The sequence below is a fragment of the Prinia subflava genome, assembly GCF_021018805.1.
Source record: "Prinia subflava isolate CZ2003 ecotype Zambia chromosome W unlocalized genomic scaffold, Cam_Psub_1.2 scaffold_32_NEW, whole genome shotgun sequence".
Classification (NCBI taxonomy): Eukaryota; Metazoa; Chordata; class Aves; order Passeriformes; family Cisticolidae; genus Prinia; species Prinia subflava.
In genome coordinates, this window is record NW_026960609.1 from 375,756 (window position 1) to 391,183 (window position 15,428).

The 15,428-nt window shown below is 47.3% G+C and overlaps 1 protein-coding gene across 1 annotated transcript; it reads left to right on the forward strand.

Moving 5' to 3' along the window:
• Positions 1-729: 729 nt before the first annotated feature.
• Positions 730-3,444, forward strand: LOC134565043 (protein NYNRIN-like). The gene is made up of 2 exons (XM_063424409.1): positions 730-1,176; positions 1,772-3,444. The coding sequence occupies exon 2, from the start codon at positions 1,873-1,875 to the stop codon at positions 3,442-3,444; it is 1,572 nt and encodes a 523-aa protein (XP_063280479.1). The 5' UTR covers positions 730-1,176; positions 1,772-1,872.
• The last annotated feature ends 11,984 nt before the right edge of the window (positions 3,445-15,428 follow it).

Below are 15,428 nucleotides of genomic sequence, written 5' to 3' on the forward strand. Positions count from 1 at the left end.
CAGGAGAGGGAGGCGTCTGGGAAATCTTCTGTGGATCAAAAGAAGGCAGCACCCCCCCCCCGCCCGCCTTCACCCTGCCAGCAGAGGTCCAGAAGTGCCGGAGCCAAGAACCTTTGAAACAGAGGCACGTGAGTGAATAAAGGGGGGGTACTAGAAATATTTGTTTTGTTCTTTGTTGTGAATATCAGAATGGGCTGTGTGTTCTCTGGCGAAGGGGATAATGACATCATCCCGAGAGATAGCCCTCTGGGATTGATAATGAAAAATTGGGTGTATTTGGTCGGGGAGGAATCGGGCCTTTCCATGCCTAAGCTTATTAGGCTGTCGGAGAGGATGTGGCCGACGTATCGATTAGATAATGGAAAGACATGGCCTAGATTTGGGAGTGCAGATCCAAAATTGATATCAGATTTGATGTCCTGCCTGCGCTGGGACAGGGCTTTTGAGGAGTTAAAATATGCTCGGCTCTTTATGGTGTTGGCTTGCGAACAGGACTTGGGTGATAAGAAAGAAAATATATTGGTCTTGGAGGGTAAAAAGAAAAAACTGACCATTAACAACATGTATAGGAACCCAGAGGAGGCAGAGACCGATCTGATTGCGCCTGCCATGAGGGCGGGGCCGGTCCCAGCCGCGCTTGCAGCAGGCTCGGGCCAAGGGGCGGCCCCTTCTCTGCCATCCCCTCAGTCACCGTCGCAAGGGGGGGTGGCGGCGGGGGCGCGGGCGGCTCGGGTCAGGCCCCGGTCGGTGAAGAGGGAGGAAGGCGCGGACCGGCAGCGACGGGCACCGTCCCTGTTGCCACCTCCTTCGCCACCCCAAGGGGCGGGGAAAGGGGGGAGAGACTGTGGGGCTGTCCAGCCGCCCAGAGAAGACCGGCAGAGGGATAGAGCCTTTCACGGAGACAGCAGGGAGGGAACTTCCCGAAGGGGGAGGGGTGCCTCCCCCGTCCTCAGGCCTGTGACTTACTATAGCAACCCCGAAGGCCAAGGAGCTGCCTCCGGGGACGATACCTTCAAGGACAGTAGACATGCAGCACAGATTGCTAAAGAAACGGTAGTTTATTTGGGGCTTGAGATTTTTCGTGGACATCGTCAGCTCAGCAAAGAACGGAAAGAAGCCATCTGTCGACTCCCAGAGCCCCACACTACAAGGGAAATGCAAGCCTTCCTGGGAATGGTAGGTTGGTGTCGGTTGTGGATAGCAAACTATGGGCTGCTGGTAAAACCCTTATATGAAGCCTTAAAGGATGCTGAGAGAGGGATTATTATATGGACTGAAAAAAGCAGAGCAGCTTTTAAACAGCTGAAGCACTCTCTGATGTCAGCTCCGGCGCTGGGTCTGCCAGACTTAACTAAACCTTTCGAACTGTTTACATATGAAAGACTGAATATGGCTTTGGGGGTACTAGCACAGCGGCTTGGGAACCAACGGAGGGCTGTGGCCTACTTCTCTAAACAGCTAGACCATGTTGCCCAAGGCTGGCCAGGGTGCCTGAAGGCTGTGGCAGCCACTGTCATCCTGATTCAAGAAGCCCGAAAGCTCACCCTTGGGCAACACATTGTGGTGTATGTACCCCATGCTGTAGAAGCTGTACTTGAGCAAAAGGGGGTACATTGGTTATCTGGTAGCCAGATGCTTAAGTATCAAGCACTGCTGCTAGAGCAGGATGACGTTACTTTGAAAACCACTTCTGTCGTTAACCCGGCTATGTTTTTGTCTCCCACTTTAATTGACGGTATGCCTGAACATGACTGCTTACAAACAATTGAAGAAGTCCATTCTAGTCGACCAGATTTGAAGGACAGGCCCCTAGAAGATCCAGATTGGGAACTCTTCACAGATGGGAGTAGCTTTGTGAAAAATGGTAAAAGAATGACTGGTTATGCTGTGACCACACAGGACAAGGTGATTGAGGCCAAGGCCCTGCCGGCAGATGTATCATCGCAGAAGGCTGAATTGATTGCGCTGACGAGGGCCTTAGACTTGAGTGAAGGAATGAAGGTAAATAGCTGGACTGATTCTAGATACGCGTTCAGTGTTGTCCATGCCCACGGAGCCATCTGGAAGGAGAGAGGACTTCTGAACGCTCAAGGCAATCCAATTAAACATGCTCAACAAATACTTGCTCTTTTAGAGAGCATTAAAAAACCCACAGGAGTAGCTATTATGCACTGTAAAGGTCACCAAAAAGGGAAAACTGTTCCAGAATTGGGAAACTGCTTTGCTGATAAAGTGGCAAGAGGAATTGCAGAAAAAGGTATCCTAGCAGTAATTCCACAAAAAGAAATTGATTTATCTGAGTTTACCCCAAAATATGATCAAGCTGATCATAAACTAATTAAGTTCCTTAAGGCTAAGATCACAGAGAGTGGATGGGCTGTTACACCAGCAAATCAGGTTGTAGTATCATCCTTGATCCTTCGGGAACTAGCCCAGAGAGAACATGAAAACACACATTTTGGAGTTGAGAATCTTCTAAAACATTTAAAAAAGGTAGTGATAGGGAAGGGAATGGCTGACATTGCACAATCAGTAGTGAGTAAATGTGAAATTTGTTGTAAAAACAATCCTGACACAAGGAAAAGAGTGGTGTTAGGAGTAACAAAGGCAGGGGATCTTCCTGGGGATTACTGGCAAATAGATTTTGCGGAGTTACCACGTAAAGAGGGATACCGATACTTGCTGGTACTAGTGGACACTTTCAGTGGATGGCCGGAAGCTTACCCCTGTCGCACCAATATGGCTAGGGAAGTAACAAAAGTCTTGCTTAACCATATCATTCCAAGGTTCGGGGTTCCCTTGGGAATGTCATCAGATAGGGGACCACACTTCGTTGCAAAGGTGATTAAAGAGATCAGTCAAATCTTGGGAATTGCCTGGGACTTGCACACATCATATAGACCCCAAGCGAGCGGTAAAGTTGAACGTATGAATGGGACTCTTAAGACACAAATTAGAAAAATTTGTCAAGAGACATCTATGACATGGGTCCAAGTGCTGCCTATAGCCTTATTAAGAATTCGCATCCAACCCAGGCGAAGGGATAACATCAGTCCCTATGAAATATTGTATGGGAGACCCTATCAAATCCCACATATCCCAGGTGAGATTCATATGAAAGGGAAACTTGATTTACAAAGATATTTAATGGCTCTTAGTTCTACTTTGCAGAAGCTTCAAACCTATGTCGTGTTATCTAGACCCATAAGACTGGATACACCTGTACATCCTTTCCAACCTGGAGATTGGGTGTATGTTAAGTGGTGGGACAGTGATCCTTTACAAGCAAGATGGAAGGGACCATTTCAAGTCCTGCTGACCACCTTCACCGCAGTAAAAGTCGCTGGCCAAGGACCATGGATCCACTACTCCAGAATTAAGGAGGCTTCCGCCCCTGAGACAATTGCGACAACAAAGACTGATGCAAATGATAATACAGTGTAAATGAATTCTTTTCTATGTTTAAGTACTGATTTCTTTACATTTCTGACTGGGTAAGACATAATTTTGTTAGATACTCTTACTGTTAGATATTTATTTTCCGCTAGATACTGGTTGCTATATAGGTAGAGACTCGACAAGGTAGAGGCCTTGTCAAGCCTCTAAAAGGGGGGAAACTGATGCCTTAGGGCTGGGTTTTTTCTGTTTTGTCTGATAGCACTGAGTGGTGCTAGGATCTTCACGGTGTGATGGGGGTAGGGCAGCCTTTTTCAAGGACATTGTCTCTAAGCTCCAGGCCCGAGCATAAACAACCTGGAAGAGAAGGGCAAGTCAAGAGGGGGGTGTTTGGTGATTCGGGGTTATTGATTGGACGGTACCTTGCTATATGCAAATGAATGGAAACTTGTAAAAGGGGTAAGATCTGGGGACAAGCCCCTTTTTTCGTCTCCATCTTGGGAATATTCGGGTTGGGCCACCTCTGTGGGTCTGGAGACGCAAGGGCATGGGCTTGAATAAACACTCATTTTGTTCCTTTCACTCTGTTTAGCCTCTGTTTTAGCCTCAAGGCATCACCCTCTGTAGCTCCGACTCCAGAATCCCAATGGTCGGCCTCGGGTCTCACCAGGCACCTTCTGCCAAAGGCTCCAGGACAGGCCATGGTTCCCAGCTGCAGAGTAGAGCACGTTCTTCACCTCTGGTCCTGTCCTGACTGGGCCAAGGGCTACCGCATGAGCAGTCTCCTGCTTGATCTGGGCAAAGGCTTGCTGCTGTTCAGGGCCCCAATAGAAATCATTCTTCTTACGGGTAACCAAGTAAAGAGGGCTCACAATCTGACTATATTCAGGAATGTGCATCCTCCAGAAACCTATAGCACCTAAGAAAGCTTGTGTTTCCTTCTTGTTGGTTGGTGGGGACATAGCTCTGATTTTGTTGATGACATCAGTAGGAATCTGACACCATCCATCTTGCCACTTCACTCCCAGGAACTGGATCTCCCGAGCAGGTCCCTTAACTTTACTTTTCTTAATGGCAAAGCCAGCTTCCAGGAGAATTTGGATGATTTTCTCTCCTTTCTCAAACACTTCTGCTGCTGTGTTTCCCCACACAATGATATCATCAATGTATTGTAAATGTTCTGGAGCCTCACCCTTTTCTAGTGTAGTCTGGATCAGACCATGACAGATGGTAGGACTGTGCTTCCACCCCTGCGGCAGTCGGTTCCAGGTGTACTGCACGCCCCTCCAGGTGAAAGCAAACTGAGGCCTGCATTCTGCAGCCAGAGGAATGGAGAAAAACGCATTAGCGATGTCGATTGTGGCATACCACTTCGCTGCCTTGGACTCCAGCTCGTACTGGAGTTCCAGCATGTCTGGCACAGCGGCGCTCAGCAGTGGAGTCACTTCATTCAAAGCACGGTAATCCACGGTCAATCTCCATTCTCCTTCAGATTTACGCACAGGCCAGATGGGACTGTTGAAGGGTGAGTGGGTTTTGCTGACCACCCCTTGGCTCTCCAGCTCTCGGATCATCTTGTAGTTGGGGATCACAGCATCTCGATTTGTTCGATACTGCCGGCGATGCACTGTCGAGGTGGCAACAGGTACTCATTGCTCTTCTACCTTCAGGAGTCCTACTGCAGATGGGTTCTCTGACAGTCCAGGCAAGGTGTTCAATTTCTTAATGTCCTCTGCCTCCACAGCAGCTATTCCAAAAGCCCATCTGAACCCCTTAGGGTCTTTGTAATAGCCATTCCTGAGATAGTCTATGCCCAGAATACTCGGAGCCTCTGGGCCAGTCACAATCGGATGTTCCTGCCACTCCTTCCTGGTCAGGCTCACCTTGGCTTCCAACAGGGTCAATTCTTGTGATTCCCCCCTCACCCCAGCAATGGAAATGGGTTCTGCTCCCACATGTCCTGATGGTATTAGGGTACACTGCGAACCAGTATCAACCAAAGCTCTATATTTCTGTGGCTCTGATGTGCCAGGCCATAGAACCCATACTGTCCAAAAAACTCGGTTTTCCTGTGCCTCTTCCTGGCTAGAGGCAGGGCCCCTCTAAGCCTGGTTATCCTTCTTTCCTGAGACATATGTCTTGGAGGTTCCTTCAAGGGGATCGGACAAGTCATCATCATCATTATGCCTGACAGTTCGAGTACGGGCAACTGGAGCTGCTTCCCTTTTCCTACCTTCCTTCAATTCACGCACCCATTGTGCCAGAGCAGCAGTAGGCTTCCCATCCCATCTCCTCATGTTTTCTCCAGACTCACGTAGGAAGAACCACAACTCAGCTCGTGGGGTGTACCTTCTCTCCCCAACAAGGGAACGTCTGCGTTGGATACCAGGGCCTCTAATTTGTACAGCTGAGATTTGGAGGAGGTCCTCCTTGATCTCTTCCCTGAGTTTCTTACGACTTTCCTCTATTTTGTCTTCTAATTTCTGCAGTTGTGTTTCCACAGCTGCAATTCTGGCATGAGTCGGGCCATGTACAGCATCTGCATATGCCCGAAGCTTCTTTGCCATATCAAGCACAGTCTCATATACCTCATCCCGCTTCATTATTGCTAGAGCAGAAGCATATTCAGATGGCCCAAGGTGCACAAGTTTCCTCCACATTACAGGTGTGCACGGTACTAAGTCCGGATTCCTAGTTGTTATATCATCTGAAAAAATGATCTCTACCACTGCCATCTCCCTCAGGCATTGGATCCCCTGTTCTATGGTCTTCCACCGTGTCTGCTGAATATAAAGGTCATCTGCACACAGGTATCTTTGTGCTATGCTGTCCAGGACCCGTTCCCAGAGGCTGTGAGGGCTAGCCCTCCTCATCATGCCTTGGTCGATGACAGGATCATGTGACAGGGATCCTAAATGCCTCGCTTCAGTGCCATCCAGAATGGTAGCCTCCCCTGCCGCATCCCAAAGGCGGACTGGCCAACTTATTATAGACTCATCGGGCTGTCGCCTATAATCCTTCCTAAGGCCTCGAAGGTCCTTCAGGGAGAAGGAATAAATATTGGCTCCGGAATCTATGCCACTTGCTGTGGTCTCTGATGTTGGTGATCGTCCTTCTCTTGGATCATCATCATCCTCCACCCTTTGGTCAGTCTTGCTTTTGCACTTTCCACCTTTTGTATTTGCAGCAACAGCCATTGGTTGGGGCTTACTGTCTGGTTTAACTACTGGCCTGGAGCCTGGGATGTTTGCTGCAGCTTGAGTGACTGGGACAGTAACTAATTTATCTCCCTGTTCCCTTTCCTTTATCTGCTGCCCCACAGTATCTAGCAGGGTGCGATAAGCATGTGCCAGGGCCCAGCTCACTGCAATGATCCTTTCCTCCTTAGTGTTACCATGGCACCTCTCTTTCAGATACTTTACCACCTCAGCTGGGTTCTGAATTTGTTCAGATGGAAAGTCCCAGACTATAGGATCAGAAAACTCCTTTAAAATTTGGCCCATAGCCTCCCATTTCCCACGCCACTCAGAATTCTTCACCCTTGGTTTCACTCCTAAATCAGGAGTCTCACCAGCCCCTCTAGAAATCTCAGCCTTCATCTTATATAAACTGCTGACAGTATAAAGAAAGCTTACTAAACTGAATGCCAGAAAGATGGTGTCCTTGGCAGTCAGGGAGAACCAAACATTTTCTAATACAGATGTAAACAATTCGGAGGAGAAGAAGGAGAGCAAAGGCTGAAAAGCCTCCTCCCCTGGTTCTCCCCTAACAAACTGAGCACACAACCATAACCATGAACCATCCATTCCTGGAAACGATAGCAACATTTTTATGAACCTCTTACAAATCAACACAACCAAGCCCAGCCCGATAGATATTCTGGTTAGCACCCCACGGTTACAAAAGCTATGCATCAAGGACAATATCGGGGCTATTGCTGGATAAGAGAATAAACCTAACGACCAAAAAGGTATTAAAACTTCAAAGAACCCTAATGACCAGAAACAGAGCAAGACTTTCACTCCAAATGACATTATACCTTCAAAAAGAGACATACCAATATGCCCACAAAACAACAGAAACCAAAATATTATTAGAATAAAGTTTTTTCCACTTTGTATGATCGCCCCCCCGTACGGGCCACCAAATTTGTTTGTCCTAGTTTAGGACAAAATTCCACAACTCCCTCCCCCACCACCGGGTTCGGGAGGAATTTCCTCAGAGGAGAAGGTGGAAAAAACTTGTTTATTGAGAAACAATGAAAAAAACACTCCCCAACACAAGGAAAACAGTCCGAGATGACAAGAAATGTTTTCACCAGTCCAAGAGAGGGTGAGCAGTCTCTGCTGGGGAGGGTGCCAAAGCTTCTTTCAGGTGCAGACTCCGGGGGGTTTTCCCTTGATGTTCCCGAATCAGGGCCCGAAGCAGGTCCGATGTCTTCAGGGAAGGGAGGAAGGAAAGAAGGGGAAACACAAAAGCAGAAAAAGATGGCAAAAAAGCAAGCAAAAAGCAGAAAGCAAAGAGCAAAGCCAGCAAAGCAGCCTAAAGCTAGCAGCAAGCCAGAAGCAAGCAGCCGGGGGAGGGGCTCAGCCACAGACAAAACAAACTGGGCACACGGGAACAGGGAAAAAAAAAACCAACCATGATTTGGGATACAAAGCATGAAAATGTCCTGTCACCCCAGGACAGTCTTTCTCAGCCACCATCGGCCCAAGAGAATGACACAGCCACAAGAGCTCATGGCTGAGCTCATCCGCAAGGCGAGAGTGCGGATGAAAGATCTGGCCGGTTGTGATTTTGAGTGCATTCACATGCCAATTGGCTTGAAGACGGGCCAAATGACAAAATTCATGTTGGAACACCTGCTTCAAGAGAATGAAGCATTGCAATTCGCCCTAGATTCCTTCAAGGGCCAAATTTCAATCCATCGGGGGATGGGATCACCTCCACGCCCACTGGGCTCACATGGGTTCCTGCAAAATGGGTGAAGCCTTTTTGGAAAAAGCAGGGGAAGAGAAGATGTACCGCAGGTTGCTTCTGCCGCGCTGCGCCGTAAAAGGCGAAATTACACCTGGTTGACCCTACCCATTCTCTGGGAATGGGAGGACCCCTCACCTTTTTCTTATTTCCAGCCCTCATGTTAATTATTCTGTGTTCTTAAGTCTGTTTTTCAGTTTTTCAGTGTGAAAGATGCAACCCAGAGCAGAGAAAGTCACCACCATGACACACCTCTTGCTGATGATTCTCTTTTTCACCAACCTCCTGGCAGTCCATCACACCTGGATTGTCCCTCAGTCTAAGGCAAACATCTGGGCCACCCTTGCTACATCTAAAAGCCAAGACCACATTTGCCTTAGCCAAACCTCAACCGCAGATCCATTGTCCGCCTGTCTTGTGGGGATCCCATTCAAGGTTGGAGAATTGCCTGAACCCTTGCTGAAAGAAGCCAAAAAGATAAGTAGATCCCAGGTCCCTGATGGGTCCCACTCTATTGTGGCAGGAAGCAAAGTTCCAGATATTAATCCCCTAGTAGGCTGGCGAAAGTTTGTGTCCAAGCTGAGTGAACTCCAAGGGGAGCCCTCAGAGACTGAGCTCCTTGAGTCCTCAAAAGCACAGGTTTGCGCCCAGTTTACCATGACCCTGCCAGAATCATCAGGGAAAGCCCCAAATAACATCCGGAAAAATAATAAATTATACCACGCAGACCCTTAGTGTGAGCTAGTTGCTCAAGTGCCTGTGACATCTAATTGGTGGACAAAACCCATCTCACTACCCAGGGGAATGTTTCTAATTTGCAGAGAAAGGGCCTGGGCAGGCATCCCCTCTCGCCTTTCCGAAAGTCCGTGTACTCTGGGAAAAATAGGCTTGTTTACACCCAACAAAACACAAATGATGAATTAGCAAAGGAAAAACAACAGTACCCACAATTCAGCCATTCAAAAATGAGATATAAGGAATCTGGACCCCGATTGTGACTCTGAAATCATTTATTAGAACAAACCAAAAGGAGTCGCAGTCACGATACTTATCCCATGGGTCGCCATTGCAAAGTCCATGGGGGAATTAGCTCACCTCGAGCGCTGGGTTGCTGAACAAGCCAACCTAACTTCAAATTCCCTGAGTGACCGCCTGAAAGATGAGGGAATCACAGGACAGGTGACCCTTAAAAATCAGGCCTCAATTGATTATCTTTTATTCCTCCATGGGGATACATGTGAGGAGTTTGAGAGCCTTTGCTGTTTTAATTTGTCATCTAAGGCTGAAGACATCAAGAAGACCATTGATGAAATGAAAAACTTGGTGAGCGAAATCAAGGAGAAGGCATCTGACTGGTTCAACGACCTCTTTAAGAACTGGGAAGTCTCGAGTTGGGTTTCATCCATTTTAAAAACCTGTGTTACCGCTATAATTGCTTTAGTTGTGATAAGTTTTATTAGCAAGATAATTCATAAGTTTAAGTCTAGTGCCACATCAAACCCAGTTGTGAACCGTGTTTCCATGGCAACTGTTCCTGAGGAAGTGGAAATGGAAAACTCAGAGAGGTCTTGGGAAGACCAGAGCCTCTCTGAGGAGCAGTAGCCGTCCATGCAGTCATGGTTCAGAGACAGCTTTTCTGAATCTGAACATCAGCTTCCTTCATGCCAAGTTTGCTCATTTTAGTAAAAAACAAAAGGAGAAGATGTGGCAGTGTGTAAATTAGGTTTATTAGGTTTATCATATTATTCCTTTGTTCTGTCTCGCACGTGAGTGCACCTGTAGTTAATGTAACAGTTCGTTACCTGTCATTCACGCTGCCCGTGTTTTTTTGTATTCCTCCCCGCTTCCCCGGTTGGTAAAGTTAAATTTCTCGCGTGTTTAATGGTCCCGGGAATCCTCTTCATTGGTTGTTGTACCCTCATCCCTCCCTCTCACCTACCTAGATAAAACTCTGCGCAGACTGCTTTTGCGCACAGTCCTGGCCCAGCCGGAACGCGTGTACTTACAATAAACCCGCTGCTATTCGCTGCCTCCCTCATCTTGCCTCTTTCCGAGTCATTTTACCATCGCTGCTGAGAGGATCTCTCAGGACAAGAACCCCGTAAGAATCAGCATCGTTCGCGCGGCGTACGAACTGATCCCTCAAGCGATATTCACAGTGCCTGGGCTAGCTGGAATAGGGATGCTGAGGTCTCGAAATGCGGCACAGTGACATATCGCTGTATTTTTTCTGGGGCTACAGTCAGTCCACGATGTTTCAATTGTACAATCAATCAGTTTAATTCTGTTTCTGCCAATGGCTTTTTGGTGGCAATAAGAATGTCATCAACATGATAGATCATTGCACTAAAAAATGCTGAAGAATGGGTTGCAAGGCCCAGTTAACAAATAACTGACACATTGTTGGTGAGTTGCGACCCCCCTGGGGTAATACAGTCCATTCATATCCCTGTGCTGGGGCTGCTCTGTTGATGGATGGCACAGTGAAAGCAAAGCGTTGAGTGTCCTGTGGACGAAGCAGGATGATGAAGAAGCAGTCTTTTAAATCGATGATTACGATGTTCCACCCTTGAGGTATCATAGTTGGTGCTGGCAGGCCTGGTTGTAAAGCACCCATTGCTTGCATTTGCTCGTTGACTTTGAGGAGATCATGTAATAATCTCCATTTTCCTGATTTTTTGGGGATAACAAAAATTGGCGTGTTCCATGGGCTCACTGAGGGTCGAATATGACCTGCTTCTAGTTGCTCTTGTACCAATTGCTTAGTAATTTGCAGCCTTTCTTCTGTCATTGGCCACTGCTCGACCCATACAGGAGTTTTAGTCAACCAGGTGATTTTTAAAATGGGTGGCTGCTCTGCAGTGGCCATCAAGGAAAATGCTGGTTAGTGGTTAGGACCATCCCTATCTGGGAGAGCACATCTCTGCCTAATAATCCTGGAATCTCTTCAGGCATTGGCATAACATAGGGTTGAGCTACAATAACTTGATTGTCTTCAAAGATAATACGGATAGGGTCTGCGCTCATTAAGGGGACACTCATGCCGCCCACCCCCACAACGTGGGTGTAGGGAGATTGCAGAGGCCAACCAGGTGGCCAGTGCAGTTGATTTATAATGGAGATGTCTGCGCCCGTGTCGAGAAGTGGTGATCGGGTGACAATTTCGTCACCACGTTGTAATTTCACTGTGATTCGTGGGCGATTTTTCAGGCTCACTGTAAGGAAAACATTATGGCCGGTTGATCCAAAGTTTCCATTTCCTCTTTCTAGTTCAGTTGGCTGTTTCGGTAGCTGACAATGGGGTAGAATATTTTCAAACAGGATAATTTGAGCAATTTTGCTCCCTTTTGGAATAGTCACAGGTGGCTGCAAAGCATAAGCCATTATTTTCACTTCTCTGGTGTAATCTGCATCGATGACTCCTGGAACTACGATTACACCTTGTTTGCCTGTGGAGGATCTTCCTAATAATAAACCTCCAACTAGAGAAATCGTACTATACATTGGTCCATATACATCGGTGGGAATCAGGGTTACCTCTTTGTCTTCCAGGGTAACTTCTTCTGCTGTTGTTATATCTATGCCGAGACTTCCCCATGTTGCAGGCCTGTTCTTGTGTAAGAAACCATTTTCAGGATCTTGTGGGTCAAGTCATTGATTTGTGTCTTGGCGGGCTGCCTTAGCGCGCTGGCTTTGAAGTTTCACTGCTTCCTGCAAGCTTCGGTGGCCTGGATGTCTGTGTTACATTTGTGACACCACACAGTCTTTTGACAGGTTCGCTTGAAATGGCCTGTATCACCACAGCGGAAGCAAATAATGCTGGATGCTGGTTTTTTGTTGCTGCTAGAATGGCTGATGCTTTTTCCTGTCAATGCAGCTGCGATATGTCCCTGTTGCTGCATTACATCTTGCATAGCCGCTGTGAATGCTGCTGTTTGATTATTTTGTTCTGCTCTGGCTGCTCTTACTAACATTTCATCAACCCCACAACCTTGGGGAAGGGAGGCTAACACAGTCCTGATGCGTGCATTGGCATTTTCAAAAGCAAGGGAAAGAAATAGATGCTCTTGCACATCTGTGGGTAGATCTGGGGCATCTTTTAAAGCTGCAGATAGACGGTCGATAAATTGGCCGTAGGGTTCAGTAGCTCCTTGCTTAATATTTGCATATGACGCAGGCTTTTTCTTATCTAGCACTAGTAACAAAGCTTTGTGGGCCAATGCCTGAGACAGCTGATGGATTTCAATTGGAAAAGTTAGTTGTACATTGGTAGTCGGGTAAGTGCTGTGTCCAGTTAGCATTTCTGGTTGTATACCATAAAATGGATCTCCTAGTGTTTGGTGTTTGTTTGCTTCTTCAGTTGCAAGACGTCTCCATTCTCTTTCAAAAATAAGAAATTGTGAAGGAGTTAACAGCAAGGTCGCTATACTTGCACAATCTGTGGGGCAGAGAAGATCGGCAGTAAAAATATACTGTATGATATTTTTTGCTGCCTCCGATCTGATCCTGTGGTTGACTACAGTGTGTTTGGCAGACTGTAAAACTTTCCACTTGTGTGGTTGCCATTTGGCGGTGTTTTGATCAATTAGCACTGGGCAGGCTATTAAATTTGCAGCCGTGTAATCCCCGTCCAAAATGGCACTTTTTTTTACGGCGGACCAGCGGTTCTGAATCGGGTCTGTTGCTGGTAGACAGCACCATCTGCTGGGCAGCAGGCGGTAATGCCTGCTTACTTTGTAGAGATGAAAAAGCTGGCAGATCATGTGTTTTTTGTGGAGAAATCCTGGATGCTTCAATTGTTCGTTGCTCTAATTGGCTCTGGCGATTAGAAAGCTCAGCAAGTTTAGCTATTATTTGCTGCAATTCATCCGACCTCTGCATCTTTTCTGGTGGTCGAGGTGTGCAACGAACATCAGGCTCAGAAATCTCTCCCTCAGAGCTGGATTCTGGCGGGGGCACTGAGATGCTTGTGGATGGGTGATGGGTTTTGCTGATGCAGGCTGCGGGGGTGCAAGGGCTTCAGGTTGGACCGGGTCCACATTTTCGGAAGCTGGCATGGGGGCAGCCATGTTTGTTTTGGTCACATGTGCTGATGATGTCAGTTTCTTTTCCTGTGGAGAGAAAGCTGACACTGCCCCCTCCTTGCTGCGCCACTTGCGCCCGCCCCGCTCCGCCTTCTGCCCCGCCTGCCTCCTCGTCTTTCACCACCCCCCCGAGCCTGGTGGCCGAGATGTATCCTGTTCGCTCTCATTCTCCCCGGGCATTGGTGGAAACACTTCCTGCGCTCGGTTTGCATGATTATTCGCCGTATCTACAACTTCACGTAGGGAAGAGCAAAGAAGAGCTGCATTGCCTCTGAGGGGATGCATGGAATTTATACCAAAAAACCTTGCTACTTTAGATGGTTTTTTCAGCTCTTTTGGCTCAGAGAGGGACACTCCCGGATCAGAGGGAAGGGGAGTTGCTTTTTCCAAAGCCAAAATTGCAGCTTGGGAGGCTCTGCGTTGTGCAGCGAATGTTTGCAAGGTATTTATCACTTTTTTCCAAATCACGCCTAACTGAAAAAATTTTTGTTTTTTTCCCTTGCGAAATAACAGAGTCCCATAATAATTCACCTATTTCCTTCCATTCTTCTTCACTAAAGAGAAGCGATGGCTGGTTTAACTTTCCGAGCCCATAGGGTTAACTGTTCTATATCAGTTTCTTTTATCTTTTCGCCCCTTTTTGAGGCAATTGTTGCTAAAAGTTGCACTGCTGCACGAAAATCCTTCTCCAAGCTTTTAAAATCCTTTGTCTCCCTCACGTCAGGTGCTTACCTCTTTCTTCCACCGCGTGTCGCTGCTCCCCTTTGGGTGAATCAGACAAAACCACGCTCTCCAAACACCAGCTCTGTAAGTTCAGCGCTGCTTGTGTCCTTTTCGGTCGAATGTTCAGTCCGAATCTCATACACAAAACAACCCAAAACAGCAGAGACTTTCACCGCGTCGAGGTGAGATCCACATTTAAATGAAAAGTTTAAAAATCAGAATAAAATCCACATTGAAGCGTAATAAAATCAAAATAAAATCTGCATATAAGCATCTGCATTTAAGCAAAAATAAAAAGCAAAAGAGGGGTCCCTGTTCAAAGGCGCCAGATGAAATCAGGGATCCTGTTTTTGGGGTTGGAGACGGAGCAAAAACACAGGTCCAATCAATATGATTAATAACATACGTTCTCCTCTTTATTCTCAAAATGGCTGGTTTTATACAGTGCAGAATAGTTTACAGTTGCAGGTGCATTTCTATTGGCATTCAGCGTGAACAAGTATGTAAACTATTTCAGTTTAAGGCAGCTACCGTATCTTCACTCTATTTGCCCCATGCAGTCTGTGCCCACACCTTAACCCAATTTCTAACTGCGCCACAAAGCTTATCTACTTTTACGCAGGCCAAAATCTGAGGCCTAGCAGGCCCAAAACGGAGGCCTAGTTTGGGATAGCTCAAATCTCATTCCACAGCACATTGTGCCTATGATCTCTAAGAAATTTGGTTACACTATGTGGCTGGACTGAGGTAAGCTAGAGCTTCGGGGGGGGGGGGAAGAGAGTGAACAGGACTGGAGCTGAGCTGGCCCCATCCAGGATGGAGGGGTGGAAAACTGTGGAGGTGCCTTCCGTCCCATCCCCCCCCACCCTTCGGGAGAAGGTGCCCAGGTGCGTGTGGGAGTTGTCGAGCCTGGGAGTGCCTGAGCCTGCAGCCCTGCCGGGAGCCAAAAACTGTTAACTCTTTCTGAGGCAGAAGGAAACTTTTCCCAGGCATTGATTCTCATGGCTAGTGGTTTCAGAAGAGAAAGAGAAACAGCCTGGGACCGAGATGATAAAGGAAGATGAAAAGAACCCCAGATGGGCAGAGATTGAAGAGGAGTGGTTTTTGAGCTGGACTTTTCTTGCATAATGTTAGCCATAGACTGAACTCGAGTCTCTTTTGAACATAAACTGCATTTGGGTGGATGCAGCTGCCTCTACTTTTGCTACAGTGACTGGCACTTTAAGAGTGGAGCGAACAGAGAAGAGA

What these genes read in the sequence shown, in the direction of transcription:
- LOC134565043 (XM_063424409.1), top strand. Translation starts at nt 1,873, where the DNA reads ATGACTGGTTATGCTGTGACCACACAGGACAAGGTGATTGAGGCCAAG.